At 39.1% G+C, this 22,581-nt stretch overlaps 1 protein-coding gene across 2 annotated transcripts; it reads left to right on the top strand.

Annotated features, from left to right (window-relative positions):
- Positions 1-8,050: 8,050 nt before the first annotated feature.
- Positions 8,051-14,834, top strand: G6PC2 (glucose-6-phosphatase, catalytic, 2). 2 transcript variants are annotated; one of them, XM_008589962.1, is made up of 5 exons: positions 8,051-8,360; positions 8,948-9,057; positions 11,167-11,278; positions 13,365-13,480; positions 14,282-14,834. In XM_008589962.1, the coding sequence occupies exons 1-5, from the start codon at positions 8,143-8,145 to the stop codon at positions 14,791-14,793; spliced, it is 1,068 nt and encodes a 355-aa protein (XP_008588184.1). In that variant the 5' UTR covers positions 8,051-8,142; the 3' UTR covers positions 14,794-14,834. The 2 variants fall into 2 exon arrangements, with proteins under 2 accessions (XP_008588184.1, XP_008588257.1); XM_008590035.1 differs by lacking the exon at positions 13,365-13,480 and having other exon boundaries at positions 8,143-8,360; positions 14,282-14,306.
- Positions 14,835-22,581: the final 7,747 nt, after the last annotated feature.

The raw sequence follows: 22,581 nt of genomic DNA on the forward strand, positions 1-22,581 counted from the left end.
AGATGTTCTAGAACTAGTGTGTGATGATGGCTGACAACTCTATAAATTTACTAAAAATCACTGAATTATACATCTAAAATGGTGAAGCTCATGGTATATAAATTATACCTCAATAAAACTGTTAAAATAAAAAAAGATGAAGGGTATCAAAACTTCAGAGAAAAAAAGAGTACATTTCCCAAGCACTCAGGAAGCATTCAATATGGTAAGAAAAATATTCAGGCATTTTTTACTGTGGTAAATACACATAACCTGTCCAGCCTCAAAAAACAAAAAACAAAAAAGCACATAACATAATATTTACCTCCTTAACCTCTTTACATGTACAGTTCAGTGACATTAAGTGAACTCACATTGTTGGGCAGCCATCACCACTATCCATCCCTAGGACTCTTTTCATCTTGCAAAACTGAAACTCTGTGCCCATTAAACAATAAGTACCATTTCCTTCTTCCCCAGACCCTGGCAACTGCCATTCTACTTTCTGTCTCTATGGATTTGACTACTCTAGGTATAATTTTTCAATTATCTCATGAATGTCAAAAAATAGGGATTTTTTTTTACTTCTTTTAAGTGCAATATATTAATCAATTAACGTTAATGTTTTTAGGTGTGATAACAGTATTATCTCCATTATATTCTGGAATATATTTTCCCTTTCATCCTACATTTTATATTTAAATTCTACCCATCTGTTAAGGCCCAGTCCCTTGCTACCTCCTCAAAAGCTCTCTAATCTCATAGACTGAAAGTGTATCTGCCTTTTCTTTTTTCCATTTACTCTACCTGCTCACCTCTTGGGCACGGTGGTATGTTATTTATGTAAATATCTTATCTCCCCAACTAGACCACAAGCCCCTTGAACTATGATCTATATCTGTCTTGCCCCGCACATGTAACAATCAATGTCTTACACGTGCTTCTCAAAAGTAAGGTTCCCCACCCAACAACATCACCGTTATCTGGGAACTTGTAGAAATGAAAAGTCTCAGGCCTCACTCCATACCTACTAAGTCAAAGACTCTGCAAATTGGTCCCTATAATCTGTGTTTTAACAAGCCCTCCAGGTGAGCTGATGCACACTAAAGTTTGAGGGCCACTGCCTTACACATAGTAAGTACTCTTTAAGTCATCTAGAAAATATAAACCCAACTATGCAATATCTTAACTTTACTGTGAAGAAAATTAATAGTACTGCTCAGTGGGCAACTCTGTTGGTGCCTTTGGTGATCCAACAAAAAGTCTGTGGGTCATGATCACTTCTAGAGAAGAGTACATAATGAGACTAATGGAGGGGGTACTGGGAACAGCTGTAGTGGAATCATTTATAATAGTGTCATTATGGAATGCCAATATTCCTGGGATGTCAGCCAGAATGAAGGTAATTATTTTCTGAAAGTCACTAGGGTTTAAACTCAGTCTGAAATAAATCCATTCTACATTGCATGGTGACACTGAGAGATCTCAAATCAATTTACTTTAGAGAAAGCAGATAAGTTTGTGGTAAAAGGATAATAACCATGCAAAGACATTAAAGGTCGATGCCTCCAAAATATATTTTTGTTTACTGCCCCTGCATAAGTGACACAAGCTCAAATCAAATATCTTTGCGTGATGTTGAATTGGAGTGAGTACTATAACTCAGAGATGAATCATTCATTTTCTGATAAGAATATGTCTTGTGGTTATATAATATTTGGTATGGCAAAACATACTGAACAAATCCTAGCCTCTGTCCCACAGGTTGCAAGATAAGTGAAGCAGGCAGGATTTACTGTAAATCAAAACCTTGGGAAAATTTAGATGAATCAGAAAGAGAGCATTCTGGAAAGAACTGGAAGTATTCAACTACCAGAATTAACTAAAACAAGGCAACAGTACAGGGTTTGGGACCAGTTACAGTAGCCAAAGATTTTTTTTTAAAAAAATCATTAAGAGGAAGGAAGTCATTCAGATGAGGACTCTCAATCTCTGGGGAGATTGGAGGATTATAGATATGTCTGAGGAACATGGGGAAAGGAGGGGATCCGGGGTATAGTTACCACGGACAGTGCATGGGAGTTCAGTTAACCTCATGCTGTACTTAATTTGTCTGGGTCAGGGATTCCATTGGGAATCTGGTGAAAGCTGTGACTTTCTTCCAAGAAATGCACACAAGCACGAACGTTCTGCATGCAATTTGAGCAAGTTCACTGACCCCTAAATAAATCATTTCAGGTTACAGACTGCCTAGTGACTAAAGAGATTTGGCTAAGATTAGACCCAAACGCACATAGTCATAAAGATTTCTTCCACTCCAAAAGTGTTTTTCTGCCACAGCAGAGTTCTAGTCATTGAACACTGAGAGTAATCAAATGGAGAGTTCTACTATAGCAGGAAGAAAAGGACATGATCCTGAAGAGAATGGTGGTTGCTGAGCAATTTTTTGAAGCCCCTCTATTACACGTAGGACATTTGGCTTGATTCCCAGATGCAACAGTGAACAATTCAGACTTGTTTCTGCTCTCTCAGAGCTGTCTTTGCTCTCAGGCTCGAAGGTAAGGTTGAAGACACTGACCAATTCAAAGACTTAGACAATTAAGTATTTAGTGTGAAAAAGAGGGAGGGCAGGACAGAGGGAAAAAGGGAGTGAGAGGGAGTGAGAGAGATGCAGAGAGAGAGACTGACAGACACAGACAGACACACAAAGAGAGACTAAAAAAGGAAGACACAGAGAGACGGAGAGAAGAAAAGAGAAGAGAGAAAAGAAAGGGAGGAAAAGGCAGAAATATCAGAGTACAAAATAGAAGCAACGTAAGAATTGTGTATAAGAGTGACATTTTTATCACTTTGCCCTATTTCTGCTCTGAACAAGAATCTCAGAGTTGAAATTCAACTCTGCTTTTTTTTTTTTTTTGGTCTTTTTTCCGTGTCTGGCAACGGATTGCAACCCTCAGTGTTGCCCCCGTACCGGACCGGGACCGGCAACGGGATCGCAACCCTTGGTGTTGCCCCCGCGCCTCGCTCAGCCAGTGAGCGCGAACCAGTCTGTATGTGGGATCTGAACCCTCGGCGGGAGCGCCTCCGCGCTTCCCAAGCGGCGCACTAGCGCAGTGCGCCACCGGGCCGGCCCTCAACTCCGCTTTTACAAATATTTGGCAAAATAAGAATAACTAATATTAATAATAGCTAATATTTTTTGTATATTCACCATGTGCCTTGGATAAACAAGAAAATAGAAAGGAGGTGGATGCAAGCCTGCATCCACAGAAAAGAGTAAAATAATACAGACCCCATATAAGGTAAATGGGAAAAAATGTCTTAAGGCAGCAGTTGAGAAAGTGGTGCAAGAAAAGGCCACCTTGAGCTGGCCGGTGAGCTCAGCTCATTAGAGCGCAGCCTTATGCCTCCCAGGTCATGGGTTCAGATGTCTTTCCGGCCAAACACCAAAAAAACCCAGTTGGCTCAGTTGGTGAGAGCCAGCCTTATGGCACCAAGATCATGGGTTCAGATCTTCATACTGGACAGCTGCCAGAAAAAAAAAGAAAAGGCCAGCTCCACACAGGAGGTGTACAGACACCTCGCATCAAGGGAGAGGTGATTTAAGACAGAGCTTCTAAAATTTGATGTGTATTAGCACCATGTAGGGAATTTACTAAAACACACACTTCTGGACCCTATACCCAAAGAGTCTGATTCTGTGATCTGGAGTGGGCCTGGAAATCTGCATGCAGGTGGCAAGAGGCAGATTGTCCATAAATCACACTTTGACAAAGACAACCTCAAAAAGAGGATAAGAGTACAGGCAGGTCTATCCTCTTTTGGATCTTGGTCTGGGGAGAATGAAAGTGGCTTTGCACCATTTGATGAGCTAATATGAGACAGATCTTGAACTCTAACAACCTTGGCTTTGAAATGACAGCTTGTCATGCAGGCTCTGTTATTGAAGGGAAAAGCTCCACTGGAAGATTATTAGTATCACAGTGAACCAACCTCCTGTATCTTCCTCCTGCTGGGACCCACATAGGATAGGTACTGGGAGCAACCCCACCCTAAGCCAGGGCAACTCTGGTAGCAGATGGCAAACTGAGAAGGACTAAGAAAATGCTTAGGAAGAGAGTTCCCACAGGAACAAATCATAAAATACATATAAGTACTAAAAAGCTGGAAGTGAATAGTTCACCAGTATGATGGGTCAAGTGTTGTTTTCATTTGTTTCATTTTTAAATTTTGTCTGAGTTGCTTTCTAATTTTAATTTTGTTTTATAATTATGTAAAAGATTACATGGTTTCAAAATCAAATCTATAAAATAAATATGTTTAAAGAGGTCTAGTTCTTATCCCTGTTTCTCCCACTCTATACTCTTCCTTCCCTTGCAGGTAAAGTTAAAGACATTTTTTTTTCCTTTTTGTCTTTTTTACTGACCGGTAACAGGATCGCAACCCTCGGTGTTGCGCCCGCACCGCGCTCAGCCAGTGAGTGGGAACCGGTCTCCACATGGGATCCGAACCCTCGGTGGGAGCGCCGCCACGCTCCCAAGCGGTGCACTGTAGCAGTGCGCCACAGGGCCAGCCCTAAAGACATTTTTTGATTGTTTATTCTTCTATTCTCTTTAAACATAAGCAGATGTGTACACATATTACTCCTTTCTTACATAAATGTTACATACACTCTTCTCCACCTTAAATAAGCTTTCCTGATCTTGCCACTTTATAACATTATCTCTGTGGGGAAATGCATTTTGAGTTTGGACTATCCAAATAAGAAACATATTTTTTAAACACAGCCTCTTTATAAGTTAGTACTTACACCAACTTTTGTTCAATTATTCAATAAATATTTACCAAATAACTACGATGGGCCGAGGGACAATTCCAGGTTTTGTGGAATCCAAAGCTCCTGTTACATTGGGGGCCTCTTTCATAAAAAAGAATATAAAACTATGAATATACTCTATAACCCCCAGCAACTCCAGCAACAATCTGCCATCTCAGGGGCCTGTGCAAACTTTGCTAGTTTCATGGGAAATTGGCTCCTGCATTACCTGAGCTAGGAACTGTACTAATGGCTGGTACACAAAGCAAACATGATCTTTTCTTTTATGGAGCTTATACTGTAGTGCAGGAGAAAGATACTAAACATTTAAGCTCAACATAAATATACAATTACAAATTGTGTCTAAATCCCTGTTATGGGATGAATTGTATCCCCCCAAAATTCATATGTTGAAGTCCCAACTCCCAGGATCCCAGAATCTGAATGTACAGTCATACAGTCATGCATCGCATAATGATATTTTTTGGTCGACAAAGAACCGCATGTACAATGGTGGTCCCAAAAAACTATAATGTCTCCCCCACACAGTCTAGGTATTTAGTAGGCTACACCATCTACGTTTGTGTAAGTACACTCTGCAATGTTTGCACAATGACGAAATCACCTGTTCGCACAATGACGAAATCATCTAATGACGCATTTCTCACAATGTATCCCTATCATTAAGTGACACAACTGTATTCAGAAATACATAGGGTCTTTAAAAAGATGATTAAGTTAAAAGGAGATTACTAGGGTGGGCCCTAACCGGATAAGACTAATGTTCTTGTAAGAAGAGGAGATTAGGAACAGACAGAGGGAAGACCATGTGAAGACAGTGGACGGTCTTCTACGAGCCTAGGAGAGAAGTCTCAGAGGAAACAAACTCTGCTACAGCTTGATTTCAGACTTCTAGCCACCAGAATAATGAGAAAATAAATTTTGGTTGTTTAAGTCACCTAGTTTGGTACTTTGTTATGGCAGTCCCACCAGACTAATACAATCCCCTGAGAGAAAAGAACGTTCAAGAGAAAGCATTGTCAGGGGAGAGGTGAGGATACTGGTCAGGGAAGGAGTTGCTGAAGAAGTGTAAAGAAGCTAAGTTACGAAAAGACTGAAAATGACAAACTATGATGAACAAACTATTAGGTTCGGGGAGGATTACTTAAGATGGCGCCACCCAAAGATACTCAAAATGGCGGTTTCTGCCCTATGGGACTTCCCAGGAAATAAAAAGACAAAGGAAATCATAACCGCAACAGAACTCCATGCCATTCGCCCCCTCTGAAACCATCCTTTACATACTAAGGGAACCAATAATGCAAATCTAAAAATCACCTAATTAACAAAAGGCCTCAACAACTCCCACTGGACATTTCATTTAATTCCTCATTAACATAAGCTACAGCCAATCAGAACAACACAACTCACCATGAGAGGAAGTATAAGCCCAGCCCCCAGAGTGGGGAGGTGGGGCGAGGTGAGGCTAGGTTCTGTCCCTATGCCTTGCCACACTGCCTGTGCCAATAAACTTCTAGCTTGATTTCTCGTCTTGGTACCAATTCTTTCCGAACCTTTCATGAACAGATTAAGCAGATCCTGTTAAAGGGCAATAGAAATCAAGGTGCTTTTGCTTCAGCTAATTATTCTACGTTCTACAGTATTTCTAACTGTCTAAAATGAAAAGCTAATGTGCAGCCAACTTCACCACAGTTCACAGACTCTGAAGTATTGAATGAGCATGACGTTTAATTTTTAATTGTAAGACGAAATGTATTTGATATCATTTATACCCTGACTTAAGGACAAGATATTTCTGAAGATGACTATTATGAAATATGTAACTCACAAATTTCTTAGAAAAATAATAAAGGGAGATTATGTCCTTCCTCATGGCTCATTAAAGAGATTATGGAAATTATAGACCAGAATATGCAAAACATTAAAGCCAGAAGCAAAGACTCTGATGAGCTTCATATGAATTTCTTTAGCACAATGATGCTAAGCTCCTATTCCACCCTGGAATCACTTAGGAAGTATTTTTTATAGTACCAACGCCCAGGTCCCATCACCAGAAATTTAATCCATCTAGAGTGGGACAAAGGTATGGCATTTTAAAAAAAGCACCCCAAAAGATTTTAATGGTCAGTCAACGCATTTTTTCCAGAGGAGGCAAAAGAGGCCCAGAAGGTACTGATAGACACTGGATCCTCGTAACAATGGTGCTGTCAAATGATGGGACACATCTCTGAGAGACATTCGAAGTGATAGGTACAGCCTGTGAAGGTGTCTAGTGAAGGCGGTTATGATTAGCAAAGACAACTCAAATGGTGAGATAACAAGGAAGGTTGCCCAGCTCCACCCTCACCACCTGGTGGGGCTTACCTGTGTCCACACCTATCCTCCTAGACACAATTTAGCTCTCGAAAACTGGCAGCTCACTCTGACTCCGATCCATAGGTCTCTTTGCGCTGCCCTTCTGTTCATTCCCAATCTACTTGTTTGTTTTGGTCCTTTCACCTACCTTTACTGAACACTCTTTTCAGCAAAGCATTTTCCCCAAGTCTTCTCCTTTGTCACATGAGCAGGTCTCCACTCCTCTCAATGATATTCTCGAGTCACTAAAAAGAATACAACTTAGTCCAAACACATTTCTATTACCCAACAGACCTCCATTTCTGCTTCCTTGCCTCGTAGTCAAAAAGCAACACATTTCCCTCCAGATTTCATATATCCCGTATATTTCCTTCTCTATTCTATATCTATTCTATTATTCTCTTTGGCAATAAAGAAATATCAAAGTATTTTTATTTTAAAGTCTGTGGTCAGAAAACAATCTGGTATAGCATATAAATTTTTCATGCCCAGATATTTATTCAACCATTTTCCTCAAAGACCCAATAAAATAGTCAGAGACCACAATCTATCTTAAATTAAAATGCACGGCTGTAAGGGCTATTTGACATGCAATAATTGTTTGCATAGTCTTCTAGCCAAGCATAGAAATTGCTAATGTCTGCCCTTGAAGGAAATGAACTGTGCAAAAAATTTCAAGCAAACATGATCCAACTGTTCACACAAAAGAGAGGTTGCATAAGAAATTCATTGTGTTTCTATCCAAATTTCCCCTCAGATTGCCACAGATCAGCATGTACTTTGCCACTAATTAAAATCATAAACAGATGAGCTTTTTAACAGAGAAGGACCAATGTGCCCTTTCCACAAATGGTCAGCATCACATGTCACAGTAATGCCTCGACACGCCACAAGGGTACAGTATAAAAACGGTGGGATTCAGAGCGCTTCAGCTACAAATGCTCTATGTTTAGAATTGCCTCTTTTTCAAGATGGATTTCCTTCATAGGAATGGAGTACTCATAATTCAGCATTTGCAGAAGGACTACCGAGCTTACTACGATTTTCTAAATTTTATGTCCAATGTTGGAGACCCCCGGAATATCTTTTCTATTTATTTTCCACTTTGGTTTCAACTTAATCAGACAGTTGGAACCAAGATGATATGGGTAGCAGTCGTTGGGGATTGGTTCAATCTTATATTTAAATGGTAAGATTCTGTTTTGTTTCATTTTTCCTAAAACTTACTCTTAGATTTGTAGCTTTGGCTTAGTGATCAAATTTCAGAATGTATAAAGTTTTACCTGGAAAATATTTCAAACATACCAGTTAATTTGAAACAGCAGATTCATAAATAGAACTTACAAAAAGCATAGAAATGCATACTTTAACTGAATTGTTAAATAAATTCTAAAACTCTATAACACATATTCTGTGATTAACTAGAAGTTAGTTAAATAAGCAGCACCATCATGAACAGATTGATGATACCGAGGTCACTTTGATATTCCTAGTATCAGTATCCAAAGCACCCATAGTATAGTATCCCCCTACCCGAAGAAAAAAGTCCCTGAGTTTACAGGAATCTAGGGTGCCAAAACCTTATATGACTACCAGCCTCTATAATGAGTGAGAGACCAGAACCCAAGTTCTTTCAAAGTCTCTTAATCATAAGTTTTCCCCACTGACCCTCTGCTTGAGTCCTTTTTATAAGAGAAAATAGCTAGTCTCCAAATAAGTAACAGTTGTGTATTTATATATATTTATATATGCATATTTATATTTCTTTAAATACAGGATATTATTTGGTCATCGGCCTTATTGGTGGGTCCAAGAAACTCAGATTTACCCAAATCACTCAAGCCCATGCCTTGAACAGTTCCCTACTACATGTGAAACAGGTCCAGGTAAGCAATTACAGAAGCCTCAAGTGACTGAAGATATTCCAGCAGGAGTCATTATGTGTGATCATCAACTAATAACTGATATGACACGAGGCTGGGTACTAAAGAAAATGTCATGGGTGAGGATGCTAAATGTTCATAAGCATCAAAATTGCTAATGACAAAGGAAGGAAGTTTTATGAATAATCAAATTCCATTTTGTTATTTTTGAAAGGGTAGGTTGGGAGAATACTCCCCAAATGATTTTGTATTTGGGCATTTACTTTTTTGGAAAAACGTAATGGGTTGATACTAAAACAGAATTCAGTTAGCTAGAACAAATTCTCAAAGAACTATATTAAGATTCTAGAAATACTGATTCATCTGCGGCTGAGCAACTTTCAAAGTTATTATAGCGATTCTGAGAATCTCATGAATGAGGAAAGAATAAAGTTTTCTGTAATAAAGGTAAGGACTTCTTGATGTTACTACTGCCAATAAATAAATATTGTCTAACCTTAGAACAATTTCTTTAAAATTTCTTTTTTTCTCCTGTATGTGTAGTATATAATTAAGCTTCTTGGGCCACTTCCTTATATAAGTAAGATTCTATATGAGTGTAAAATCTTTCCCATGAAAGTTGAGTAAGACTATAAAAAGGTTTTTTGAATTAAGTAAAGAAAAATTATATGTTGTTTTATTTCTTAAGAATGTATTGCTACATTGACTTCACCACAGTTTGTTACATAGCATAAAATCTTGCTATTTGACATCCATTGAAACTAGCCCTGAATATAGTTAATGTGTAAGTTCCTAATGAGTTTCCTAAATAGCTTTCTTTTTCATTCTCAGAAAAGCATACATATGTCTGTTATATCACTTTTCACACTGTACTATAATTAGTCCTTTATACATCTGGCTGCTTATTAGACTGTGTGTTCTATCAGGGCAGTGATGATGTGTATTTTATCTTTGCAAAACCAATGTGTGAAGAATGGATGAATAGATGGATGGATGGACAACCTTTGACACAATTGAAATGCTATTTTGGTCTATCCTAGCACTTCTCAGCATGTGTTCTCTCTTATGAGACATTTTCCGGGGGGAAAAAAGAGAGGAAAAAAATAATGCTGCACTCTATATTCACCCTTGGGAGATTTACAATTCACTTAAGCCTATAAAAGGTTCTAAAAATTCCTGCAGATAAGAAATAGGTTTGTCTTTGTTTAACAAAAAAGGGACTAGTGTTTTGTTTTTTAAAAGGAGACTGGAGTCTCCTGAAGGAATGTCTACTAAGTGAAAAGTCAGGGAGAAATCTAAGTAAAGAGATTAAAAAAAAAAAAAAATCAAGCAGCAAGGAAAAGACATTCTTGGAGACCAAGGGCTGCCTATTTGCAGGCTTTTTTTTTTTTGCCAGGATTAATGCCCCATTCACAGCTTCTCCTTGTCCCCCATTTCATAACAAAGATTCTCATTGCAGGGGTAACTACTTGTACATTTTTAAGTCATTTGTAAGTCAGTCAGTAAACCACAGGCATAGCACCAGCAACCTTTAGAATGTGACTTTTCAGCCCAAGGAAAATAAACTGATTCAAGATTCAATACAAGTACTTTGATATTCCTGTCAATTAAAAACAATTAGAGGGACTGGCCCGTGGCTCACTCGGGAGAGTGTGGTGCTGATAACACCAAGGCCACAGGTTTGGATCCCATATAGGGATGGCCGGTTGGCTCACTGGGTGAGTGTGGTGCTGGAACACCAAGCCAAGGGTTAAGATCCCCTTACCGGTCATCTTTAAATAAAAACAAAAAACAATTAGATATGAAGAATAAGTAGGGCTGTGGCAGATTTTGGTACAACAGCATGAGTTCTTAATTAGCAATGAATATATTGATTTCTGGAATTCAATGAGCTTGAAAATTTGGGGACCATTTTTGAAATAGTGTTTTTGAGATTCAGTTTGACTCAATTTTCCTAATTTCTACCTATTTCTAAACATTAAATATAGCCTGTGCCCTGTGTTTTTTCCCTGAGTTATTTGTAATTTTCATGGTGAATATGCAGTTCTGTTGTCCATCTCTGATCTTGATAGTTAACCCCCTTTCAAATGAATGTACACATTGTTGTTGCAGGAAGTCCATCTGGCCATGCAATGGGCTCATCGTGTGTCTGGTACGTCATGGTGACAGCTGTCCTGAGCCACACTGTCAGTCAGATGGATAAGTTCTCTATCACTCTGCACAGGTCAGCTCTGCTCCAGTTTCCGTAGCATTGCAATCTGACCATTTCGAATACCAAAAGTCTTTTCTAAAAATTCATTTTAGTGTGTTTTTAGTTGTTGAATGAATTGTGCTTATTCTATTTTATCATAGCCAAGATAGCAAAATGAATAGAAAATTAATATTGTGCTTTAAGATAATGTCTTAATTAGCTCACAACTATTGCCCTAGATAGGATTGGAAATGTTTAACTGATTAATGACTTGCTAAATGTGCCTTTGGGTTTCCAAAATAAAATAATCATTTTGGTAGCTCATTAAAAAGTCATCAAAAATTACATAAGAAAATATTTTTGCATGCACATTTCCTTGCTTTAAGATTAACTGAAAGTTTTGAGACTCATCATTCCCCTTAAAAACATCAACTTATTTAGTAAAATCATGCTTCCTTCTTTGAATAGACAATGCTTCTGACATCAATAACATATATTCTAGCTTTAAAGACTATACAACCTTTTTAATTAAAACATTCTAGAGGCAAACTTAAATTTGAATTTTAGTAGATATGTTACTAAATTTCTTAATGTCTAGAAAGGCCCAGACCTTTAATTTAAGATTACTCACAATTTTGTAGGAATTGGGCTGTTTCCTTCTCTTTTTTCCTAAAATCCTTGAACTATCATTAGAAGAAACCTGACCATCACTTTAGTCATAAATTATTAGGCTACCTGAGATAAGATTTGTCATTTAACTTTTTAAAAATGCTATATCGTATACCATTATGTAAAAGCTCTTTTTAAATAAAAAATTTCCAAGATCCATCACATATTCCACTTTCTGAAGTAGTAGTGAATGATATAAGAAACAAATGGCCAACACGAAAATCAACTATATTATATATTGACAAATTAAAATTAAAACAAAAACAAAAACAAATGACCAAAGGAATTTGGGCATCTTTAAAGTTTATTCTAATGAGACTGTGACCTGCATGCCTTAACATTTTCATTTTCCAACCCACAACAACAACAGCAGTAGAAAGTGTTATAATTTAAAGAAATTAGCATTTTCTAACAATAGACAATTTTCAAAGTAGGAATCTAGATAAGCCTCGCCTCTTCACTCTAGTTCATTCCTTCCCCCAATTATCAAATCTGAAAAATAGGTGTTTCTTCTAAAAAAAAAAAAAATTCTTGAAACTCCTTTTCAATTTTTATAACTACAATATTTCCTTCATCTAAAAAATGTATTGTGTGCCCACTCCTTACTTTAACATTACCAAATCTCTATTTATTCTTCTTCCACATGGATAATTCCTGCTTACTTCCTCTTTGAAAGTCTCATTTCTCTCTATTGTTTGGTCTTTCTATAACCAAATTTTGGTCCGATTACCAGGAACAAACCATTCAAGGATTCCTAGCACTCAATACTGTTAACTCTCTTTTGAAAATGATAAGTATTGCTTGGATTTTTAATATTTTTATACACTTTTTGCACATTGCTGCTTCTAATCCAAAGCAAATAACCTATAAGTTAATTTCCTTGTTCCTTATTTTCTGTATCTCAAAAAACAAGGAACCAGAACTCTTGAGAGTCTGTGAAATTAAACCTAATGAAAACTTGCCTTTGATGGAATGCTCATGAGCTTTTCAGCTGAGTGGCAGCTGCCTCTCCAGTGAGTTTTCCTCCAACAAAGAAAGGCTGAGAGAGAAGAGTAAAGAGGAAGCACACATGACAGGGAGTAAAAATATATAGTCTATGGTTCATTTGTGATCATTATGGATATTACAAATTCACCCAACTCAAATTTCCCCTACTCCATTAAAATGGTTATCCTTATTTCAAGGATGTAAAAATGGCTTCCTTTTTAGCATTTATTAAAATCTCAGGATATAGCACTGGTTAAATTTAATGCATTGAGAAAAATAGAAACCTCTTTTCAAATCCTATAGAGCACGTGGTAACATTTTGAAAAAAGACTCTAGAAGTATGTTATATCACAGCTAGAAGATTCTTCTGAGAAGGATCATCTGGTGTCACCCCCCCTCCCCCAATTTTATGAGTGATACAATTTCTCTGCTTTTTACACTTGTATCTATTCTTCCATCGTAGACTGACCTGGTCATTTCTTTGGAGTCTTTTTTGGTTGATTCAAATCAGTGTCTGCATCTCCAGAGTATTCATAGCAACACATTTTCCTCATCAAGTTATTCTTGGAGTAATTGGTGGTAAATATGATCACTTACCTTTAGTTGTCATTTGAAAGCTTTAGCTTCATTTCTTTTATGGTGTTAGATTTTCCCTGGTAAACAGTTTTCCAATTTCAGAGGTAATTCGGTCAAGTCACTGACACTAAATGCTACCCTGGGAGCTTACGTGGTTCAACACACCTCTCATAGCCTCCACAGACACAACGGTACAGTCTCACTCAGTGGTATAAATGCATGACTGCTTAGTGAGATGGGCTTTTCTGAAGAGTGACTGGAGCTAAGCCTGACTCCCAAACCATCACTTCAGGCAGTGTGCTTGTGTCTTGGTTCAGGGGACTTAAGAATGATCCCCCAACCTGCACATCATGCCACTTTCTCTGAAACATCTGAAGTGTTTATTACAGGGCTATGGACTTCATTTAGCAGCTGCTTTGTATTCCCTAAGTGGCATTCAGTATGATTGTTTCCACTATTCAGCTCCCACATACCTTTCAATGGCTCTCTAAGTTAATTGGCTATGGAAATTGAAATTTTACTTGCAAGCACCTAGATCAGTGCTCTGCCTATAAAGTGGGTTGTCAGTCAGTGCCACCAACTCCTGAATGATCCTTCTGGGCTAATATAGAAAGCAAAAAGACCACAGGGTAAACATGTTTTTAGTCTCTGCCTAAAAAAGGCTTTAGAAAATTCATAGAACCTAGGTGTCTAAAGCCCCATATCATTGAAAACTATGGCTAAATTCTTTAACGCATAGAGGAATGATTCCGCAGGGGCTCAAGGGAACACAGTCACCAGTCAGTGTCTCTTTCCAACCCCCAGGCATGCTGGTGGCAGAGGCCTTTGAACACACTCCAGGCATCCAAACGGCCAGCCTGAGCACATACCTGAAGACCAACCTCTTCCTCTTCTTGTTTGCTCTTGGCTTTTACCTGCTCCTCAGACTGCTCGACATTGACCTGCTGTGGTCTGTGCCCATAGCCAAAAAGTGGTGTGCCAACCCCGACTGGATCCACATTGACACCACGCCTTTTGCTGGACTCGTGAGAAATCTCGGGGTCCTTTTTGGCTTGGGCTTTGCAATCAACTCGGACATGTTCCTGACAAGCTGCCGAGGGGAAAACGGCTACAAGCTGAGCTTCCGGTTGCTCTGCACCATGACCTCGCTGACCACACTGCAGCTCTACCATTACGTCAAAATCCCCACTCACGCAGAGCATTTATTTTATGTGCTGTCTTTCTGTAAAAGTGCATCCATCCCACTGGCTGTGGTTGCTCTGATTCCCTACTGTATTCATATGTTAATGAAACCAAGTGAAAAGAAGATTAAATAGAGTCGTGCTCTGTGGTCACAGGACCTCCCTTCTCCTCCGCCCACCAGTAGAACCACAGAGCAAGGGGAGACTTCAGAGGCTTCTAGTCAGAGGTCACAAAATGGCAGCAACAGGCCCATCCCACCCATACATATGATCATTTGGTCTTTGCAGGTGTTTTTGTTTTTGTTTTTGTTTTTGTTAGTTGCCAACGTTTAAAAACCAGAATATTTGACATAAAAATCTGAATTTCTGTATTTTCTCGAAAAATTTGACCATATGGCAACACATGGACTGCATTCCTACCTGGAGACAATTGACTGTAGCTGAGGACTGATTGTCCCCAGTAGGAGGCAGGGATTTTCCATTTTATCACAGACTTTCGCACCCTACAGGAGTCCTGGGATCGGATACCTTTATCATCTTAAGGACTGCCTCCTCTGGCTCCTGTTGGCATTTTGTGGGGACTCCAGTCAAATCCAATCCCCTCAGTTTTCACATATGGAAATGGAGGTCCAACCAGGTGGAAGAACTTGCCTGTTCGTGCCGCCTTCAGAACAGGAATTAGAACCCAAGTTTTCTGACATATTTCCATGACACTGAGTTTTGTTTCTTCATCTACAAGAGGTAAAAATCAGCAAGAGCAAATGCTTTTATGTATTCTGTGATTGCCACATAAGTCAGCTACTTTTCCAGAAATGACCTTAAGAATACCATTGCAAGCCGCGTCCTGCTTGACTTATGCTCTGCATGCGGTGTCTGGATGGGGCCAGCCATGGCCCTAGCTATGTATATATAAGCACAGGTGAAACAAAACAGACAAGCTACTGTCTCGACTTGAACCTCTGCTTTACTCCCGGTCTCTGTTTTATAGTAGTGCTCACCAATATTTCAATAAATCCTGCTAAAGGCACTCTGTGAGGACATTACATACCTAAAAAAGGATTATCTGTCACTGTGACATCCCCATACATTATTTTCAGGAGCCAATCTTTCAAAATAAGAAAAATCAAGTGCCTTGCTGAAAGTCATGCTCCAACCCAAGAAAACTATTAACTGCTTACATCTGTTAACTGGATTAATCACTATGTATATTGGACCATGATGAAAATGTACAGCTTTACTTTAGAAAATTATTACTGATGACTATGATATTATACTAACAATTTCTCAGTAACAATTTCCCCTCAATGGATCTAGTAATTCTGGACTTTAAGTTGATAACTTTGTCATTTCAATCAAGTACAAGGATTTTGAGTCAGATTTTGCTACATATCTTAGAGGTCTGTGATCCACCACAATGTTCTATGTAACCCTTCTCAAGAATATCAATACATGAATTATTTTAGATGATGACATATTAAATAGCTATAAATATTTATGAAAACATAGCAGTTTAAGTGAGTGCTATTTGACAAGATATTAGTTGAGGATAACAGACCCTCTAAAAATCAAAGTAATTATTGACCCTTTTCCAAGTGTATGTATAGAGTATATGCTGTTGTTTTTACAAAACACACTTAATAGCTTTCTTTTTAAGAGGTAACGGAACTTGATTTCAGTGGTTGGGTGATTCCTAAGCAAAAAGCTGAAGGATAAAGAAAAACTATCTTAAGAATGAAATTTGCCTCATATTGGTAAGACATCCGGGTGATAGAAATAGACAAGAATGATTCCTAGGGTGACGACCTCTTGTTCATTGGTTCGACTCTCCCCCAATCACCCTGTTGTACCTTTAGAAGGTCACTTCAGTCCTTTAACATTTTATGGTGCATTCATTCACCTCATCACATCTCCTACAAATGTCAGAGACCTCATTTCTGTCTAAAAGCCTTTTGTTAAACTTTCACATGAGGTAATTGTATTATTCTGTTTCTATTGATTATAATGGGTAATTATAAAGAAATGAAAATTATTTCTTACAGTTTTGGAGGCTCAGAAGTCCAACACTCAGGGAACTCCTCTGGTGAAGGTCTTATTCTTTGGCAACTCAGGGTGTCATATGGTGAAAATGGGCTAAGCAAGAGAGAACTAACATTCTCACTCGCTCTCCTTTTAAAGCCATCAGAATTATGTCCATTGCCCCTTGAATGGATCGATCCATTATCAAGGGCACAGTCCTCACAATCTATTCACCTCACAAAGGCCCCACCTTTCAAATATCATCATTGGATTTCCCACCCTCTTAACACTATTACAATGGAGTTCAAGTTTCTGATACATGCAATTTGGGGGGACACATTTGGCCTGTAGCAGTAAATGTTGTTAGTCTTGAGGAGTTCTCCATCCTGGTACAATCTCAGCCTGCTCTCACCAAGGCCTGAGAAAACTGGGGCATTAATAGCCAGGGAATTCTGCTCCAGTTCTTGACTCTACCATAAATCCCTTCTTGATTTCTATAGTCTCTTCAGCCACCCCACAGTGCTGTCTGTTGATCCTCAGACAGGAAATAGGATGAGGTATGAACTTTTTTCCCTATACTTAATCCCCAATAACTCTTCTCCTTTCACCATAAAGTCCCAGAGTCCCATGAGATTTCCCTTTTTACTCTAGTTGAAGTCTCCTGGAGGGATCCCTATGGTGGCAAATTGCTTTTGGAGTTGGAACTGCTTGGGCAAAAGGAGGAACAGCTTCTCACAGCCTTGGAGAAAATGCCTGCCCTTGATAATGATGGAAAAGACTCTTCGGCTTCCAATTCATTTGTCAGAAATGAGCAGAATTGAGCTCATTTAACTTACTGTTACTATACCGATGTGTTCAAAATGTCCATACGTCTCCATATACAGGAGAGAAATGTCAAAATCATGAGCTTTTAGAATAAAGTCTACTCAAATGACTTGAGAAATTGTCCAATCAAACATACAATTGAAAAGAAATGCAGAGTAGTTTATTATTGCTGAAACTAGCTATCAAGAAGAATGCAGAGTCCCTTTCTTTGACAAGCTATTGATTGGACCTGTGCCTGAGAAGGTTAAATTGGAGACTTCTCTAGACCTATTTCACTATAAGAGAAGGCAATAAAAATATATATATATATATGTCCTTGAAGCTCAAAGACATATCTCTAAATGCTTTATACTTATTCAAAATTTGTAAATAAGTTCAAGATCAAATTGGTAGATATACATACAAACACTCTTAGTATAAGAGAAAGTCAAAAGACTTGATTTTAAAAATGTGATTCATCTCTTAAGTATATTAAAACTATGTAACCCAGCACTTTTCAGCTGAACTGTTTACAGTGACGGACATGTTCTATATCTGTGCTGTCCAAAACAGTAGCCACTAGCCACAGGTGCTGTTGAGCTCTTGAAATACAGCTGACGCAACTCAGGAACTGTATTTAAAATTTTTATTTTATTTTTTATTTTTATTTTTTTCCTTTTTGTCTTTTTTCGTGACTGGCAACGGGATCGCAACCCTCGGTGTTGCTCCCGCCCCTCGCTCAGCCAGCGAGCGGCCGGTGTGTATGTGGGATCCGAACCCTCGGCGGGAGCGCCACCGTGCTTCCCAAGCGGCGCACTATAGCAGTGCGCCACCAGGCCGGCCCAAAATTTTTATTTTTAATTAATTTAAATTTAAATAGTCATGTGTGTCTAGTGGCTACTGAATTGACAGCAGAAATCAAGTCCCACAGTGCTTTTCCTCGAAAGCAAAACAAAAGTATTTTGCACACTGTCACCTACACCACTTTCCTGCAGGACAAAATGAATCAGTATTAACTGCTATAAGATGGTAATAGTATATCCTGTTCTGGAGGAACCCTCTGTAGATCTGGAATTCTCTCTCTGCAGCCCCCTTCTGTCTTACTCTGTCCTGAGACCTCTAGACACCTTGGTTTCCCTGGACTGTCAGCTCCATTGCCACAAATTGGGGGTCTGGGATCCCGCTTCATGCACCATGTCCTGGAAACCCTCTAAGGACCACAAAACTGGATGAAGTTTTATTCAGTATTTATGACCACATTCTGGATGGCTGGATGACTTTCTGATCCAGTTTTCCTGCTTTTCTTGGTCTAGCATACACATATGCCTGACACCACTACTTCTGTGGATATTCAAAAAATGTTCCAAAAAGGATCACTAGTGTCCAGTTGCCCCTGGGGATGTTGCCCTCGTTGACAGTCTGTCTTGGCCACTCTGGAAATGCAAACAGCTTCCTGGATGAATACCTGGACCTCATGTTGCCAAGAAGCTAAGGTGATGCTTCTGACTTCCCCCTCCCATTACCTGTAATTCATTCAGATGGTGATTCCACTCTGAGGGTAATGTGGTGCCATTTGTCAGTACTTCTAAGTCTTTATTTTTTTAAAAAAAGTTAACAGTAGAAAAGATCTATAAGAAGCAACAACTCCAGAAATTTCTGCCAAATGACAGCAACTCAGGAGAAAATTCTGAGTTCAAAGGGTTTCATTTTCAGCTCTGCACAGGACAAATGCAGTTTGTGTCACATTTGAGGCTGGTTTGGTATGGAGAACTAATTACTGTCTTGGCTATCCTTTGATGGAGATCACAGTAATGACTTAGAAAAAAAATCACATCTCATTTCTTTTGGCAGCACAGACACGATTTCTCTAAAGGAGGGAGAAAATTCAAAGATTGAGGTTATAAAGGTTAGCACAAAACCAATTAATTATCTTCTGTTTGGAATTTTTCAATTTCTGAGAATCTTCTCTCTTCTAAAATCTTGCCATGTGATTTCCGAAGAGAATATGTCCTCAGTTCAAAAACCGTGATATTTCCCCAAAGAACATACGACGGGTCTCAAAAAATTCGTAGAAGGATTCATACGATCTTTTCATTGGATTTTTCCATGAACTTTTTGAAGGACCCGCGTACGTTCAGAGGCGCTGCCACGACGGGGAAGGTAAGGAGGGAAAGGCAGCAGCTTGGTCCTCCCGGGTGGGGCTTGCGGCAGAGACCAGGGCTGCCAGCAGGAGCGCTGGCTCTGGCTGCATCTCAGCCCCTTTCCAGTGCTGGCCCAAGTGAGAGCTGAACCCACTTCCCTGGGACGACGTGGGTACTCTGCAGGAGGCGCAGGCCTAGGGGTGCCTGGAAAATAAAGCAGCAGCTGGTGAAGACGAAGCGCTTCCCTCCAGCTCTCGCCTGCGTTGTGCATCATTTGCGCCAATCACGCCCTAACTCCTATTCAAAGAAGTGACTTTTCCAGGATTCAGCCTTTGCCTTGTGAAAATATTGGCTAGATTGTCATCTGTGCTCACACATCCTGCCTTTAAAGGAGGGCGTTTTCTCAAGGTGGGCATTGCATTCATCTATCACTACCGCTTTCAGACACCGCCCTTGCCCTCGAGCTCAGTAATTGTGCATCAGAAACATCTGATCCTTGAGATCTCTTTTTCTTCACAATCATTCCAAATTCTGCTTTTTTAACAGTTTTTTGAATGAAAGAAATGGTAGAGCCCTTGCTATGTTTCTGTATGAAAACTGCATTACCTGACAAAAGAAAGGCTCCTAAATTTTTGAGATTATACGTGCATCTTATTCCCTTAGCTTTGCAATGTTGATGCCCCGCCCATCCTGGCCGATCCGGAGGCTCTGCCACAAGTCTCCACGAGGATCCCAAAGGGTGTCAGGATGCAGGGGGCAGGTGCCAGTAAATTCAAAGGCATGTACAAGGGACTTTGTGGAGTTCAGCAGCAAGCATTCTGGACTGGAGCCATCACACCTACATTCTAGTCTGGCTCTGCAGCTGACCACTGTGACTCTAGGAGGCCATTTAACATTGGTGGCTCTGGTTTACTAAGTACTCAACTGAGGGATAGAGTGTGGGCTTGAAATGGAAGGTCATTACAGCTGCAACGTTCTGCAACTCTGAGGGTCTCATTCAATCAAATTTAATATGCTCTGGCTCTTCATCCTATTCTATTTTGTTTGCTCTTTGTGGAGCACTGTCTTTGTGGAAGTCTTCCAGAGGACATAATGCTTATTTTATAATGGTACACAAGCATATGTAAATTAATCTCAAAATGTGCTTGAAAACAGCAACTAAAACTACAGTCTTTTATTTCCATTTTTCTGAGAAAAGGAGCACAAAAGGTGATAGAGACCCTGGCAAATGTGTTCCATAGATATCAGTTTTAATTTTACTTATGTGGGATGATCAAAGCTGTAAATTCTAAAGAGTACTCTATTTTGAAATTTGCTATTTTATTAAACAATTTTGGATGCATGAGTATATACTACATTTCAGTCTTCAAAACATTTTATTCCAATTAGAATCTGAATTTTATAGTTATGAAAAGAGGTACATGGAGATGTGAAATGATTTAACTGATACTATGGGGCAAATTTAATAACATGAAAATATTCATAGACTTCCTGCTCACCTATCTTTCAAAAGAGGTCTTATAATCAAATTACCTACTCCTTGTCCCCTTCCTTGACATCCTAGAGAGGAAATTCTTTCTGGAAGAGATACGAACCACAGGCTGAGTGAGAATCAGGGAACTTTGTTTTGTGGAAGGTAGGGTTGGGGCTGTAAAAGCAACTCTGCTGTGTGAGGGAAGTGACTAGAAGTTCGAAATAGCATCTTAGTAAGTTTGTCGTGGACTAATTATGGATCTCTCAAAGACATAAAGATAAAATTTACTTTTAAATTCTTTATGGCTGTTGAAAAGTGCTTCTTGAATGTAACACAGCTCTAACACCAAATTACATGATGCCAAGATTTTTGAGGACAACCATAATAAATGAAAGTTAGAGATCCAGTTTCAAAAAGCTTCCAAATATTCAGTGGCTTTAACAAGAGAGGGGTGTCTTTTTCTCTCATGACAAGACGGCTGGAGGATCAAGAATGTCCAGAAATCAGGCTCAGTCTATCTGCTCTATCATCCGTGGTGTGTGGCTTTTGTCCAAATGACCACAGTGTGGCTGCTATGCATCCAGCAGAGAAGAAAGGGGGAAGGGAAACAGGCTTTCTTCCACCAAGGCTTTCTCTGGGAAGGAAGAGTCTACATGAGCCTTGTGCCTATATGTCTTTGACCAGACAGTGTCACCGGGCCTCCTCTGGCTGCAAAGGAGTCTGAGAAGGTAAATTGAATGTCTAGTGAGCCAATCTATGACACCTGCTATAGTGAATTCTTAAGTATATAACAACAAATGCAACTTACAGCTGCCTCCCTCGCCTGCAACCTGCTAAATGATTTCACAATCACATACTGAAATTAGGAAGACAAAAGGCTAAGTGATAAAATACTTTTTGAATGATATCATGAGATATATTTAAATGATTGAATTTTCAACTTCCAAGAAGTTTTACTAAGACATTAGGATCTTTGATCCTATACTTGGATACATTAGAAACAATACTCTCACCCAATAGAATAGCAGTAAGATTTTCTTTCTTTTCTGTAATCTTTCATAATAATTGTAGACACTTGTTTTGTGTCACTTTGGGTGGACATTTCTCTACCTCCAGCTATTCTGTTCTCACGTTTATCTCTTTGTGTCTGAGAGCAGGAGCTGTACCTGAATTATAGGAAGCAGGAAATTGCCAACTCACCAGCTGGCTATGTATTCTTCTTATTTATACAGCATATCTTGTCCCAGCTCTGATGTATTGGGTTGAGTAGTGGCATCCAAACATCTACATGCCAATCACGTGTACCCTGATTACTCATTATGAGACTTAGGATACCATGCAACTCACTAATGAGCACATTATAATGCTGGCCAGTGCTAATTAGATGATAATCATGTGCATTGCTTTATTTACAGTCTATCCATTCAAATTAATTTGGCATTTAATTGAACACAGTGTGAAAGAAATTGGGATTGGGTTTAGAGGTTC

The sequence above is a fragment of the Galeopterus variegatus genome, unplaced genomic scaffold (genome assembly GCF_000696425.1).
Source record: "Galeopterus variegatus unplaced genomic scaffold, G_variegatus-3.0.2 Scaffold12, whole genome shotgun sequence".
NCBI classification, from domain to species: domain Eukaryota; kingdom Metazoa; phylum Chordata; class Mammalia; order Dermoptera; family Cynocephalidae; genus Galeopterus; species Galeopterus variegatus.

Bases quoted from the DNA above. Each gene is read 5' to 3' on its own strand.
- G6PC2 (XM_008589962.1), top strand. From the start codon at position 8,143: ATGGATTTCCTTCATAGGAATGGAGTACTCATAATTCAGCATTTGCAG. The intron at 8,361-8,947 runs GTAAGATTCTGT...CTTTAAATACAG, and splicing joins TTCAATCTTATATTTAAATG to GATATTATTTGGTCATCGGC. The intron at 13,481-14,281 runs GTAAATATGATC...TCCAACCCCCAG, and splicing joins TATTCTTGGAGTAATTGGTG to GCATGCTGGTGGCAGAGGCC.